Below are 15213 nucleotides of genomic sequence, written 5' to 3' on the forward strand. Positions count from 1 at the left end.
ACCGCAGTATAACGAATGTCATAAAGATTGTGGGCAGATGTAATGATTTTGAAAAGAGTCGGGGAAGAACAAAAATTTGGGGAATATAAATTTTTTTTTAGATAACGTTTTACAGTTTTAAAAATAAAACTGTAATTGTTTAAAAATAAAACTGTAAATATAAATCCCTATAATTTTGTTGTTATCTTAAAAAAGGTAACTATATAATATTTAATTTAAATTACATTAATTAAGAGTTTTGTTTAAAAAAGGTAACTTAAAATAATAAATTTAATTAACTACATTGGTTTAAATAAGGTAATTGAAATATTTAAATAAGTTAATTATTATTTTAAAAATTTAATGAGAATAATATATTATTTCTTGATATGCTATAACTTGATAATAATGTGCTATAAGTAGTTTATTATTAAAAAGTTTGTTTATAACTTGATATTTAACATCTTAAATGTGTGTGTAGTGTTATTTTTATATTATTATTCATATTCATACTGATAATGTATCGCAAATTTGCTTTTGGCTAATACATAAACATGACCCTTAATTTAACGTCAGTTGATAATTATGCCCTTTAACTTTGGGTGTGCATAAATAAACACTCAAACTTGTATAAAATTAAACAAATAAACACGTTCAACATTATAATTTTTTGTCTTACGTGACGCCCTACATGTATTATGCCACATAGAACATGTGTGTTTGTCTACTTTTTCAACTTTATACAAGTTTAAGTGCATATTTATGTATTCTGAAAGTTGAAAGACATATTTATTCGTTAAAATCAAGTTAAAAATTATATTTATATATTATGCCTTCGCAATTCAAACTTCAGACCTCAGGTTCTTTAAAATCTTGAAATTTCAATTATGAGGTGTACATTTGAAATGACTAAATTTGAGTATTTTGGAGATGATGAGTATATTTTAAAGAGTGATCCTTAAAGTATCTATTTATATAAATCATCATATTGAAAATAATTGACTAAATAATGAGCTGATGCAACTAACAAATAAATAACGTGAGGTCCATAAGAAATACAATTTTACTCTTTATTATTTACCATATCTAGAAATCATAATAGCGATTTTCCTTACTAAATAATAAAATATTTCATCTTTAACGAATTTAAATAATTAAAACTAGCTAGAGCTTAGAAATATACGCAAAATCTAAACGCAATTTATGCTATTTTTTATTTTTTAAAAATCATTTGCTTCTTATATAAAAAAAAATTATAGCTGGAAAATTATTTTAAAAAATAAAAACAGAGAGTGTGGTTACTGGCATCTAAAGAAGTCACTGTTTAGTCGTAATTGTTCTTGAACAGCAAGCAAAAGCAATTTCAGAAATGGCGAATCTGTAACCCAAACATCACGAAACTCATTCAAGTTTTTTTCTTTCTTCTTAACGTAATCTGCAAAATCTTCTTTGGAGGTTTCTGTGTTAGTACTGTTTTTTTCCCCTCCAGATTCTGTTATAAACCCTAGAGTTTAATATGAAAGAAGAAGAAACTGGGGCGCAAAATAGAGAGTTGTATGCATTGCTTCATATATCTCCAGAAGCTTCTGATGAAGAAATTCGAAAAGCTTATCGTCAATGGGCTCAAATCTATCACCCTGATAAATATCAAGCTCTTGAGGTATTCACAGTCCATTATTCTCTTTATTTTTATTTTTTTGATTTTCGATGTATGTTTTGGTACTATGCTTGTTTTTGGTTTTGGAATCCTTAATTTGTGTATTTGGAGTTAAAAGGGTAATTCACGGTTGTGTCGGATCAGCTTGAGTTCACCTTCCGGCAGCAACGTGAATTAAAGGATGAATTATGTGTTATTGTTTAAATTGGGAACATAATGGTTCATCTAGTTGATTCCAACTAGTTTTGAGAACCCTTAATTTGTGTATTTGGAGCTTAAAGGGTAATTCACTGACGTGTTCGGGTCATCTTGAGCTCACCTTAGGACTGCTACCTGAGTTAAAGGATAAATTATGTGTTATTGGAACTAAATGAACATGTATAGGACTGAATGGAAACATAGGATTCATATAGCTGACCTCCAAGGCTCCAACTAGTTTTGAGAGTTCTTAATTTGTGTATTTGAAGTTAAAGGGTAACTAACGGTTGTACCTGGGTCAGCTTGAGCTCCGCTTCGGACTGCTACCTGAGCTACAGGATAGATTATGTGTTATTGGAATTTATTGGCCCTGAATAGAGTGGAAGGGATACATAGGAGGATTTATGTAGCTGATCTCTGACTGGTTTTGAGAACCCTTAATTGTGTATTTGGAGTTAAATGATAATTCACGCTTGTGTTTGGGTCAACTCGAGCTCATCTTCCACATGCCACATGCATTAAAGGTGTTATTTGAATCAAATTGGGCCTGTATAGAACATAAAGGATTTAAATAGCTGATCTCCAAGTAGTTTCCAGAACCCTTAATTTGTGTAGTTGGAATTCAAAGTGCAATTCATGGTTGTATTCGGGTCAGCTTGAGCTCACCTTCTGCCTGCTACCTGTTAAAGGATAAATTTTGTGTTATTGGAATTAAATGGGCTAGTATAGGACTGAATGGATACCAATGATTTGTATAGCTCAACTCCAACTAGCTTGTGGTTGGGGCTGAGTTTAACATTTTGATATGTTTTGTAACTTTTCTACTTTTAGAGAATCCTTGTTTGCCTAATTTCCTTGAATGATGAATTGTTTAATGTGGAACGAAATGGGCATGAATAGGAACTAGATTTTAGAAAATACTAGTTTGCATATTTTTCCTTTAGGGATAAATCTTGTAGTTTGAAATGGGTCTTGATCAGATGGAATGTATACATATACCCTCCATCCAGTCAACTTCAACTAGTTTGCCATAAAGTAGCAGTTGTTTGATTGATATGTATGAACTACGGCTAGTCTTGTTTTTGCCTTTGATATTGGTGGAAAGTCACTGTGCTTGCTTTTGCTCAATTTTCTTCCAGGGTTTTGCATTGCAATTGGCATATTTATTCATTTCTCCATGCTTTTGTTTTTGCATTGCGATTGGCATATTGATTAGATATAAATTCAACTTTTCTCCATGTAATTAGACAGTTGTGAATATTTTACTTTGTATCCAATTTGGAATTTGGGTGCTTAGTATTCAATTGACCATCATGAAAGATAAAAAGAAACTCACGTCCCGTTGGCTCATTCATGTACTTGTTTATTGGAGGGAGATTTAATATTGACTGAATATTGTTATGTCCTTGGTACATGTTTTGTGCAATGGGACTAATAGCTTGTTAGCTGGTAGTATATCCAGGACCTCCCTGAGAAAGTAGGACCAAGATCATAAGTATCAGTTGTTGGTGCTTTCAGGTTGAGAGTCATTATTGTCACGCCCCTTTTTTTTTCTCAATATTTTTTTGATTATTATTTTGTTTCGAAAGAAAAAAAGTTTTTCCAATTAAAGTGACATTTTGAAAAGGGATAATTATTATTCAGAGTCGCCACTTGGAATTGAGTTTTGGTGTTCCAAGTCACCTTATTTAAATCCCTAATCAAAAGGAAATTTGACTCTATTTTTTATTGGTCTGCGAACTAAAAATCTAGGTAAGGAATTCTGTTGACCGAGGGGAAGGTGTTAGGCACCCCTCGAGTCCCGTGGTTCTAGCACGGTCGCTTCATTGACTTTGATATGACTAGACTTAATTTTGAATATTATATTATTTAACTTAATAATAAAAATATATTTTTTTTACTTTATTCTCTCATTTATTTTAAACCTTTTAAAAATCGTCTTATTTATTTTAAATATATTGAAAATTATTTTATTATTTTTGGTGTGTGTCCATTAATTCAAAATCTGAAACATTCATATTTATTTATATATTTATTATTTATTTATTTATTTTGCTTTTACATTTTTTTTTATATATTTTTTTATGTTATTATGGGGATGAATTTATATATGTATTTTATAGTTAACATTTTTTTTAGAGTTCAAGTTAATTTAGGATTTCTATTTATTTATTTTTTAATTTAAAAATAGAAAGATGAAATTTTATGAGATTTGAAATTAGTTTTAAAATCACAAATAAATTTTATAAGATTTGAAGTTAGTTTTTATAAAGAAATTCTAAATAAATTAGGAATATTTTATTTTAAATTTTATATATATATTATGATTTTCTGTAAAATTTGTTTCTCTTTTTTTTTTTAAATTCATTTTATCATTATTTTTATTTTATTATTATTTTATAGATTTTGTCTTCTTCTCCCTTTTTTTAAAAAATAATTTTTGTTGCTTTTTTTTACGTTCTTTTTCATTTTTTTTATATCTACTTTTTGTTTTTTATTAGTTTTATATTTTATTTTTTATTTTCATTCTACTTTTCTCTTCTTCTTTTTTTATTTTGATTTTCACGTTTTTTTTAATTTTTTTTTCTGTTTCTGTTTTTTTTTTCTAAAAAAAAGTTCTGATATTTTTTTTATGCTTTCTTCTTTTGTTTTTTAAAAATTCTTATGGTTTTTTTTTTAATTACTCTTTCTCATTATTTTTAATTTTAAGTACGATTCAGAATAATATTTATATATTCTCTCAATGATAAACTTAATAATTCGAATTAGATAACTATCTTATACTTATTCTAAAGATAATTTTTAATCCAAATAATGTGTTAAAAAAATTGAAACGTATTACACATAAGTTTTTAAATTACTAATCAATTAAAATTTTAGTTTACATCCTAATCTAACAAGTTTATAAATTTTATTTTATTTTTTAGTGAAAAACTAGGCTCCAGAAAAACATTTTCTATTAAATATCACAAAATAAATTTTAATATAAATTGCATAAAAAAAAACACACACTAATAATAATGCAAAAAAATGTATGATATATTTTTTATTTTATATTATTTTTGTTAGCAGATTAACACTCAGATCGAGAAAAAAACAAAAAAAAACATAACACATGTATTACGGATTGATATTATATAATAATAACATACGATTCAAAGAACTTCATATTATTAGATTCAAATTTTCATACAACATTACATTTAAATAATGCGAGAGTTTAGAATTACCTCGCTGCGAAGATGGATATCACGAAAAATAACTTCCATGATCTACTGATTTGAGCCACGAATTTGGAACCACGACAAAAAATCTCTAACTCTGACCTAATTCTCAAAAGAATGACTTACTTTTCTTCTCTTTGTGTTTGCTCTATATATTTCTCTCTGTATTTCTCTGTATCTGTGTGTCTGTGTATTTGTGTCTTTGTGTATTTGTGTATTTTTTCCTCCTCTTTTTACATCTCTCTGTATTTTTTCTTCTCAACTGAACGTGTTTTTTTTTCAATGGTGAAGAACGGGGTAGAAAACTTAATAGTTGCCACCTCCTCAGATTTTTTGCCCTTCGTAGTCTCCAGGGTGGGGGATGGGGAAACGTAATATTGAGTACAACAGAATCTATATCATAGATTTATGCAACAGTGCCAATAGCAGGAAGAAATTTGTACTTGTCTAGATTCCTTGTTTTCCTGCCTTATGATGGTCAAGTTAATGTCATATATCGCTTGTTCTGTCTTATGGGATTGGTAGGGGAGGCTTCATAAAGTACTGTATTACATGTTTGTTATTTGGCAAACAACCATTATTATGGTTCAGGTGCCTTACCTATACCTAGATCTTTCTTATTGCAGTGACTGGGCTATTAGGTTGCGAGAGATTATATAAGTGGTTTCTTGAGATTACTACGTTTTTCTCTTTGTGCAAATGATTGTCTGAATTTATTCTAGAAACCTTTTCTCATTAAGGAATAAGGTTACAAGAGAAAACTGTCTCACAATGGAGAAGAATATGGTAGAAACTCAGTTTTTTATGATATTGAACTTGTTTTCTCTTAGTTCAGGGGGGTTGAGGATCTCGTCATCTCGCAGTGAGGTCAAGAAAATCGATGTTTTTAAAATCGTAGCAACATTATTACAAGATATTAGATAATTGCCAACTGTTGGAAGTAACTTGTCTGGCTTTCTTAATTTCCTGATTACGAAGGTCAAGTTGTGAGTATATAGTGGCATATTTTTCCTGTTTCAGATGAAGGAAATTGCAACAGAGAATTTTCAACGAATATGTGAAGCTTATGAAATTTTATCGGATGAGACGAAAAGACAAATATATGACATATATGGTATGGAAGGGATTAATTCTGGTCTGGAACTTGGTACTAAGCTGAACAAAGCTGAAGAGATCAAGGAAGAACTTGAAAGACTACGTCGTCAGAAAGAACTTCAAAAGGTTGCAGCGCATCTCCGACCTTCTGGGTCAATTATGGCAAATCTGTCATTGCCACAGTTTTTAGAGGGTGATGGCATTATGAAAGGGTAAACATCTGTACTTCTTTTGTATTTCGATGTCTTAATTGCTTTTGTAGATTAAGATGACAATGTAGATACGTGTGACTAGGTAATTAATAATCCAATAGCATGGCATAAGCCAACTATTCCATCTATAACATTGTACATGTTAAACTTCCTTTGTCCTTAATCATAGATGAATATGCGAAGCCATGTTCCTTTATGTAACTTGTTGATAAGTAAATTCCTTTTAAGTATGTAAGTTATCATTTTTGTGGGACTACGTGCAAAAGAATGGTTCTAAGCTGCCCACACGAATGCTGGTGGATTTGGAGCTAACAAGCTTATGCTTTAAATTCTTTTAGCTTCAATTTGTGCTTTTATGACATAGAAGTGAAGCAAAATCAGGTTTGATAATCATACCGTGAAGCAGAAAAGATTAGAAACCAATCTTGAGGAATCCTTGTTGTGAGTCCCTAATAAACTATCTAAGGGTTGTTTAAATTTCAAGAAAGGTAAAGACCATTAAACATATTCAAGAGTCGCTCTGCATTCTTTTGTAAAAGTCTGGTCCTAATTATCTTCCTTAACAGCTTTTGGCTACCTCTTCAAGAGATTTCAGCTGTCATGATCCCATTATATGTGCATTTCGGTTACTTAATGCATTACACCATGTCAACAGAAGTAATGACCTGTGCAGCCTGTAAACTGCAGAATTGAGCTGCTCTAGTGGAATATGCATTGTGTTGCTAGCATTACTGTCAATTTTTGTTCAGAAGCACCAAATGTTGTTGTATTGAACAATATTGCAAAACTAATGCTTAAGCTTGTTTAGGCATAGTTAGCAATATATTTCTTTGTATATTTTTAATTTTTTGTTTGTTTGTTCCTTTACATGTTGATCATTCAGCAAGTCTAAGTTTGTCTTCTATATGATTATTCTCCAACGCCTCTTGATGTTACCTCATCTTACCTTACTTGTTTTTGGGCTTGATTGTCAGGATGGCTATGGCTAGTGAAGTCCAGTCTCAGATATCCAAAAACAATGCTGTTGCCATTGGTGGAAATCTGGCAGTTAATGGTAATGCCGGCGGTGGTGCTGCATCTGTTGTTTTTAGGCATCAAATGTCATCAGTTTCGTCAATAGAGTTTATGGGGTCTATGGGTTTGAGAGCATTAGTAGGAGTACAAACAACTCGGTAGGATGATCCATTTTGCTACGTGTTGCAGATCTCAAAATTTTTAGCCAAATATTGACATGTTCTTTGTCTCATCAGTCATATATCTGTTCACTCTACGGCAACAATGGGTCTTGCTATGTCTTTAAGAGATGGTTCTGTTAATCTCTCCAACACTTGGACTCGCCAGCTATCTGATACTGCTCATGGAAATGTAAGCTATTTTTGAGTTGATACATATCTAGAAGCTTAAAAATATTCTTTCACAGTTGCTACTGTTCTCTATGCTTCGTGCCTGCAACTTAAGTCAGAAGATTGATGATCTCTTGGACCACAGCATTCTGGAACATACTTATTTAGGGGCTGTGGCATGAATTTTCCGTGCATTTTGCATTACTGATATCCACTCATTCTTTTTAATTTATCAAGAAAATCTTATATATTTCCGTTTCCCCTTTCACTTTTTTTGTGCAGATACATCTTTCATTAGGTCCTGAGTCATCTATAGCTGTTGGATGGCAGAGGAAGGAGCAGAAAAGGTCTGCTTCTGGAGAGATCAAGGTTCCACTTTACTGCTCCAGCTCTTTTGATTACATTCTCTTATAAAAGCTAATTTAAGAATTCTTGTTTCCTATTTAAGACTTGCCCATATCATCATTGTTTATTATTGAATTGAGTTATTACTGGCTGACACTTTCTTTGATCTGGTTATGAGGGATTCTGTACCTGTGTTTTGAAGTCCACACGAACATTAATGATCTAGACATTTTCATTGGTTTTGTTAAAAACAGATGAATTTGTCTCACCTCTCATCTACCTGTTGATATAGAATTAGGACCCCTTAATGGTTAATTTATCATTTACTTCTTGGCCTACAAGTTACTTTTTTCTGGACAAGTAGACCACAGAACATAATCTTCCTACATCTGAGTAGGGCTTTTTAAAATAGTTATTCAGGTTGCAATGTTACTTTAATATCAATTTTTTGGTTTAGTATAGTTTTGAGAAAAAATAGCTGTACAGAAGTGAGAAGCTTCCTGATTAAAATAAAAGAAGTGACATTACAGTTTGTATTTAAAATTAAGAAAAAGAAAGAACGTGCACTTTTAGTTTTAGCAGTTCTCAAATATTCTGCTGCCAGAATCTGGGAATTGGTGCCCCTTGAAATGTGCCGTCACAGTGGAATGTTCCCTAATAAAAAAGAAAGAAAGGAACTCAAACTGTCCAAGCTGTCCAAGCTGGTCGAGTTCTATTCAAGATTTTTGCTTGGTTTGTTCTTTAAAAATAAGATTACGATTTCTTCCGCTCTTGCTCCCACATTGCATTAGTTTGTTTTAGAGCTGTAGATGTTCCACAAAGTTCTGACTAGAATACTAGCTAGAACAGGGAGAAGTTACCAATGATAAGTATTGTATTAGGTTCTGTAATAACGTGACCTGTTCATGTTCCACACTCTAATTTCCCTTACTTCCGCGTGAGAAGAAATAGAATGCTATATATATGATGGGCCACTCCGAACATATTTCAGAACTTGAGTCTATTTGTGCATATAATGCAAATATAACATACTTGTAACTTCATGTTCTGTCAAACAGACCTTTTCCCACTTTAAACAGATTCAACATGAGAAGTACATTTGGTTCAAATGATATTAAGCGGCATTAAGTCATTAACCTGCCTTCAAGCAGCATCTTAACATTACCAATTTTGAGAGACTTCGAGTATTCTTTTATCTATATATAATTTGCATCCAATATAATGCAGCTAGGGACCGGGTCATTTGGTGCAACGGCTAATTACACCCACCGCTTTTCCACGAAATCCCACGGGCGTATCGGAGCCAGAATCGGAAGGTTCATTGATGTTTATAATTCCTCATATCTTTTTTTGAATAGTATTCAACTTATTGCTGTTACTGTGTTAAAGTTGAAGGTCCTAAGCCTTGATATTCTGTACTTGTTTGCTTAAACAAACGATCTGTGGTCTGAATAAGCTAATGAATGCCGGTACACTTGATGTGTTGCAATTCCTATTTAGATTTATTTTGTTAAATGATCAAACCTCTGATCCTTGTTCATCTCCACGTATCTAGTTTTGGATAGTGCACATGGTAATGGTGATGACTAAGGTGCTTTATCAAAAAATAAAAAAATAAAAATAAGATGGTGATCTAAGGCCTAACTTTTACCTTTTCAAAACAATAATGGTAAGGACCAAGGCCTAGTACTTGCATTAGCTATTCTTTAAATCCTTGTTTGTAATCAGATTTCTGTAAAAGCTGGTTATATAAGCGATTTAACAATATTTTCATGATGGTTTACTTTATTATTCCCTCAATTTGTTCTGGTATTGGTTAAACCTTTTAAGAACTTCTGGGAAGAGCAAACCTGCTAGTGTCTTGGAAAAAGGCATCATAGATTTCTGTCAAAAGATGGTTATATAAGCAGTTTCAGATTTTCTTCTCGATTGTTTTCTTTATTATCCCATCACATTTCTTCTGGTATTAGGTAAAACTCTTTTACGAACTTCTAGGAAGAGCAAACCTCCTAGTATCTTGTAAAAAAAAAAACAACTCATTGCATCTTTAAATCAATTGAAATTCTTTGTATTTTCTGTTCTCTAGTTCGAACAAGGAATGGCATTTTCTTGGATTTTTGGCTTGTTTTATATATGTTCCCAGAGAACTGTATGTTCAAGTTAAGCCTAAAACACCACAATCCAGGTTAATGGATTTATCTTCATGAACAAAATTTCAAGTTCAATTGGTAGCCTCTTTTCAGGACATTCTATATTATATTGCAGTACTGCACTTGAACTAGAATTGGGAGGTGGAAGAAAAGTATCTGAATTCAGTACCATTCGGATGCTGTACTCTATAGGAATTCAGGTATATATTGGCAAACTAACTCTTTTCACCCCTTCCCAAAGAAAAGACGAGTGGTGCCTACTTCCATCTATGCTTTTGTTAGACATGTTTTATGATTCATTAGAAGTCATTAATTACCAGATTGCACATGTTTTCATGTTTTTTTACACCTCATATCCTTTTTTTCTCACAGGGGATCTTTTGGAAGTTTGAGTTACATCGTGGGGGGCAAAAGTTGATTGTTCCTGTAAGTAGTCTCAAACTTGTGAGTATGTGCGTTATTTTGATGTTTCCTGCTTTTATCTTTTCTTTCGTTTTACTTTTCGGTTTGCTTGTTCATGTGCATGCACATGTGTTCGTGACTTTGGGCACATATTCCCTAGAATTTCTTGCATCAGCAGTTGCTTCTTGATCATGATCTTAATCAGGCAACTTCCAAGATGATCAGGAGTCAATAATGATCTAGAATTATAACAAACCTAAACTAAGGCAAGATCACTTATTTTAAGAATACAGTAGATTTCCTATATGTACTGTATCCTCAACGCGTTGAACTAATGAAATACTATATCCTACACTGCAAAAACTAGATTTCCTACTTGAGGAATTGGATATTATGTTTGATGTTAACTAATGTTGATTGGATAATTGTTCTGATTGTTTCACCAAAATCAGGTATGCGTTTGGCCATGAAAAAATTCCAATGTTGTTTCCTGAGTTGAACTCCTGAAAACATATTTGTCCATATTTCTACTTGAAGTTGAATTCGAGAATTTGAAAACAGCTAAACGTATCTTCACTTTTTCACTCCAAATTACTCACAAAAGTAAAAGAACAACTCCAATTTGTGTTTATGGCCAAACACAACTCCAATTTTCAAATCATTTTCCATTTTGAAAACAAAACTATATTTTTTCATATTTCATAATGAAACATGTCCAATCGCCTACTCAAAAATTATGATTTAATCCAACTTGGTCAAACAATCAAAAAGTAACACAACTATAACGGCCAGTTGAAAGTTATTTGGTTGTAATGTAACTTGTGGATAGGTGAAAATTTTGCTTATATTTCAAACCTAACTTCATTTTTGCATTCAATGCCATAAACCACGGCAAAAATTATAGAGCATTAATCTTTCTCAGGTTAAAAGACATTTTCTGGGCGGATTCTTCCGGTGGTGGCCCCCCCCCCCCCCCCCCCCCCAAAAAAAAAAAATTGACTTTTCTATGGATAGTGGATATACTAAGTTCCTATAAATAGTTAGCTCAAAGAACTACCATTTATCTAAATATTATCTGGCTCAATCAAGATTTTCGTTGTTCACATAATTGTTTTATTTTTGCTACATCTCAATGGATGCAGGTATTGCTTTCTAGGCATTTGAACCCTATTTTTGCCACCGGAGCATTTCTGGTACCGACCTCACTGTATTTTGTACTGAAGGTTTGTGTTCTGTCTTCAAACTAAACATTTGAAAATTTCTTTTTGGTAAATAGCTAACTACATGGCGGTTCTCAATTGTTCTCTGGGGGAATTTGCTATATTACTGCTTTCCTTGTATTTCTGTTTTAGAATACTTAATTTGGTCGAGACAAAAATCCTAGTTCTTCTGATAAACATATCAATATCCATAGTGAGTTATGCCAAAACATTCAACTTCTTTTTTATTTGTTGACGTATGAGTAGGTTTACCTTGGTAGTTTTGCTAGCCATTTTAAAGATTTTACAATTGATGGCCCATATTGCATCTACATATTTCCTTCCCTGGATGTTTCAAATATGTTTTACAGTAGTCACTGGTTTTGATTCTGAGTTGTGGGGGTGGGGGGTTCCTACTCCCTCATGGTTGCAATTTAAGGAAATGTCTCCTCTAAATTATGACTTGCTAGTTTCGTAACTGCTCAGTTTCCATGACTGCGGATTTGTCTCTTGTTGAGATATCTTTTCCTTTACTCCCTCTGGTTCAATTTGTTTGTGTGGTTTTGACTTGCACGAAGTTTGAGAAAGTAAACAGACTTTTTATTCAATCTTGTCCTCTTAAACTTAAGACATGTAGAATGTACCAAAATGCCCTTTAATCTTGTGGTCATAAACATGTCATGTGGAACACCTTTAAATTAAAGATTTGCCAAAAAAATTTAAGAGAATTCTGTTTTGAATAGGCTAAAAAGGAAAGTAAGACAAACAAATTGGAACTAAGGGAGTACTATTTATTCTGAACTGTTGTGGGGTTGTGTTAGCAAAATGTATCCCATCGATTATACTTTATAATTTTCTTGTTTTCTTAATAGCTCATTTTCTATAACTTCCAGTCTCTTTTTGACTGTTTTTCTCTTCTATATTTGCAGAGATTTGTTGTGAAACCTTTTTATCTTCAGCGCGAAAAGCAGAAGGCATCAGAAAATATGGATAAAACTCTTGGCCAGGTAATCATTTATTATACATTGTTCGGGTGATTGGCATTGCTGCTGCGTGAATTCTATAAATAGCTTCCCCTGTTCTTGGCAGCCAGACATTAGGATGTTAACAACTAGGCTTCAATCGCAAGCTAGTTGGGATTGGAACATAAATCCTCTCAAATCCACGCTTGTACCTTGGGGCATTCTGTTAGCCAACGTTTTGTTTTCCACTCTAGTGGTTTCTAAGTGTTGATGCAGTTCGTTGTGCACTGCCTTTTCTGATATGATAGAGAATTTATATTGTTTTGTCTGTGACGCATTCTAATGGTTTTTTCTTGGGTTTATAAATGGATGGGTCCAATGTGAAGCCAACCTCTTCTGCAGCTTTGCTCCTAAAACACTACATTGTTGTAGGTTCGAGAAGCAAGGACGGCTGCTAAGAAAGCTCAACAACTATTGCAAAATGTGGCCAATAGGAAAAGAAGTAGACAGCTTGAAGCAGGTGGACTGGTTGTTACAAAAGCACTGTATGGCAGTCATAAAGCTCTGAAGAACAGAAATCAAATAGAGGAAGTGAAAGATGAAGTGGCTTCTCAAATCATTGATGTCACTCTACCTTTAAATTTTCTTGTGAGCGACTCAGGGCAACTAAAGGTCCGTTTTTATATCGCCTGTTCTTAATATATTTCTTTTTGTTATCTGTCTTCAGGATTCCTTGTTTTACATTTGATGCCTTATTGCTCTTCTTTTTAGTTTATATTACTTGCTTTAATCAGACTTCTCTTTGAACATCATAAGCTATTTAGAGGTCATAAAGAAAAAAGAATTATAACAGCTGCAGTAGCTAAGAGAAGGTTAGGGACGTGGTTGGCTTAGATGACATAAATAGGAGGAGAAAGAAAAAAGATGGGCTATATGGAACACATCATGGTATGTCAAGATATCTTCTTGGTGCTCCACTTGTCATTTTGTGTTTTTGGCTTGAAGGAGTACTGGGACTTGCAAGATTTTGTGTTTTTCTGGCAGATTGACATAGCCATTGTATATCATGAGGATTAGCCCATGTTTTAGGTTCGATGTGGTTAACGCGTTATCTTTCTGAGATTTCTCCTAGGTTGAATTCGCATAGATAAAATTTTCCTTTAGTAGCAAGGAACACAATCATTTAGTGTAATTGGAATGGAAGGAATCACAGATGTATTGATGAAAGCTCAACTCCAACCAATACTTTGAAAGCTAGATGTTTAGTTAAATCTCTGCAGTTGGAATTTCCTTAAGCCTATATCTGTCCCAGTTGATTTTTTCAATTTTGTTGCCTCCTTGATCTAACTGACGGATCAACTGTTATGGAGCTAGCATTACTTAATTTTTCTACTACTTTTGCATCTCCTTGATGCCAATTATTGATATATTCGTACTACATTGAAAAAATTGCACACAACTATCTCATCTGTAAAAGCTACAGATCTGTTGTTTAATCAGTATTAGCTTATGCCTGTTAGTACTTTTAGTGTTTGGATGCTTTCTTTAGAATAACTGTTTAGATTAAAATAATTACATATGGACATGTTTTTGCTTACATTTCACTAGTTCATGAAACAACTAGCCAATATCTTGTCTGTTCAAGATGGTTTACTTTTTACCTATTGGATATTTCATGTCTCATTATTTATATGCAGCTGCACGAGGGTGTAAAGAAATCAGGAATTATGGGATTTTGTGATCCTTGTCCTGGAGAACCCAAGCAATTGTATGTGGAGTACACCTTTGATGGTAACAACTTTGAGGTAAATCTTCTTCTTTCTCTTTTTCTAACATTAGAAAACATCCCCTGTTTACTAAAGTTGCTGTCAAAATATTAACAGGTCATTGTCGACGATTTGGATGAGTTGCTTATACCCCAAGAATCACACAGAATTTGATGACAAGTGAGCTGCTGAGTCTCCGTTTTTCACTTCACTGAATATAGATTTAAGACTGCTGATTCCTCCAGATGAGTAATTTAAGGCAACCAATTGAGAAGACTTGTTACCTCTTCAAATTTTGCATCAATCTATGCCTCTGAAGTACTTTTTGCTCAATGTTACTACCCGTCGCTTCCCTTCTTGTCCTCTTTACCCTCCAAACCAACAGGAATAAGAGCGTGGAAAACTAGCAGAAACAGAGTTTTCGCACCAACCCTAGCCTTAGAAATGTTAAAATGGGATGCAGTTCCTTAGAGTTTTTGGTTATAAAAGATCTCTACAGAGTGTATTCTATTTTGACAAAATAAAGGCAGTCTAGCGATAACATATTCTTTCACGATTAGACTATTTGATGAATTCCTTATATTCTGTAACACAACAGAGAGCAAAACTGTTGCATCAAAAGAGTTGATGCCTCAGAAACAGAAGAGTTTTAATGAACTTTTGCTTTCTCATTTGGCCTCA

General features: G+C 32.8%; 1 protein-coding gene across 4 annotated transcripts; it reads left to right on the forward strand.

The window, feature by feature from the left end:
* The first annotated feature begins 1182 nt into the window (after nt 1-1182).
* LOC101255227 (chaperone protein dnaJ 13) lies at nt 1183-15213 on the forward strand. Of its 4 annotated transcripts, none has more exons than XM_069288611.1 (14): nt 1183-1639; nt 6079-6365; nt 7340-7537; nt 7616-7730; nt 7991-8077; nt 9281-9369; nt 10140-10238; nt 10319-10403; nt 10576-10647; nt 11748-11828; nt 12734-12811; nt 13199-13438; nt 14464-14571; nt 14650-15213. In XM_069288611.1, exons 1-14 carry the CDS (start codon nt 1496-1498, stop codon nt 14704-14706), a joined length of 1740 nt encoding a protein of 579 aa, XP_069144712.1. In that variant the 5' UTR covers nt 1183-1495; the 3' UTR covers nt 14707-15213. The 4 variants fall into 4 exon arrangements, with proteins under 4 accessions (XP_069144712.1, XP_069144713.1, XP_025888196.1 ...); XM_069288612.1 differs by having other exon boundaries at nt 10576-10629; XM_026032411.2 differs by lacking the exon at nt 10140-10238.

Source organism: Solanum lycopersicum, chromosome 8, assembly GCF_036512215.1.
Source record: "Solanum lycopersicum chromosome 8, SLM_r2.1".
NCBI lineage: Eukaryota > Viridiplantae > Streptophyta > Magnoliopsida > Solanales > Solanaceae > Solanum > Solanum lycopersicum.

Excerpts from the sequence above, each read along its gene's own strand:
- LOC101255227 (XM_069288611.1), top strand. The coding sequence starts at position 1,496 with ATGAAAGAAGAAGAAACTGGGGCGCAAAATAGAGAGTTGTATGCATTG. Across the intron at positions 1,640-6,078 it reads ATAAATATCAAGCTCTTGAG|ATGAAGGAAATTGCAACAGA; the intron begins GTATTCACAGTC and ends TTCCTGTTTCAG. Across the intron at positions 13,439-14,463 it reads GCGACTCAGGGCAACTAAAG|CTGCACGAGGGTGTAAAGAA; the intron begins GTCCGTTTTTAT and ends ATTTATATGCAG.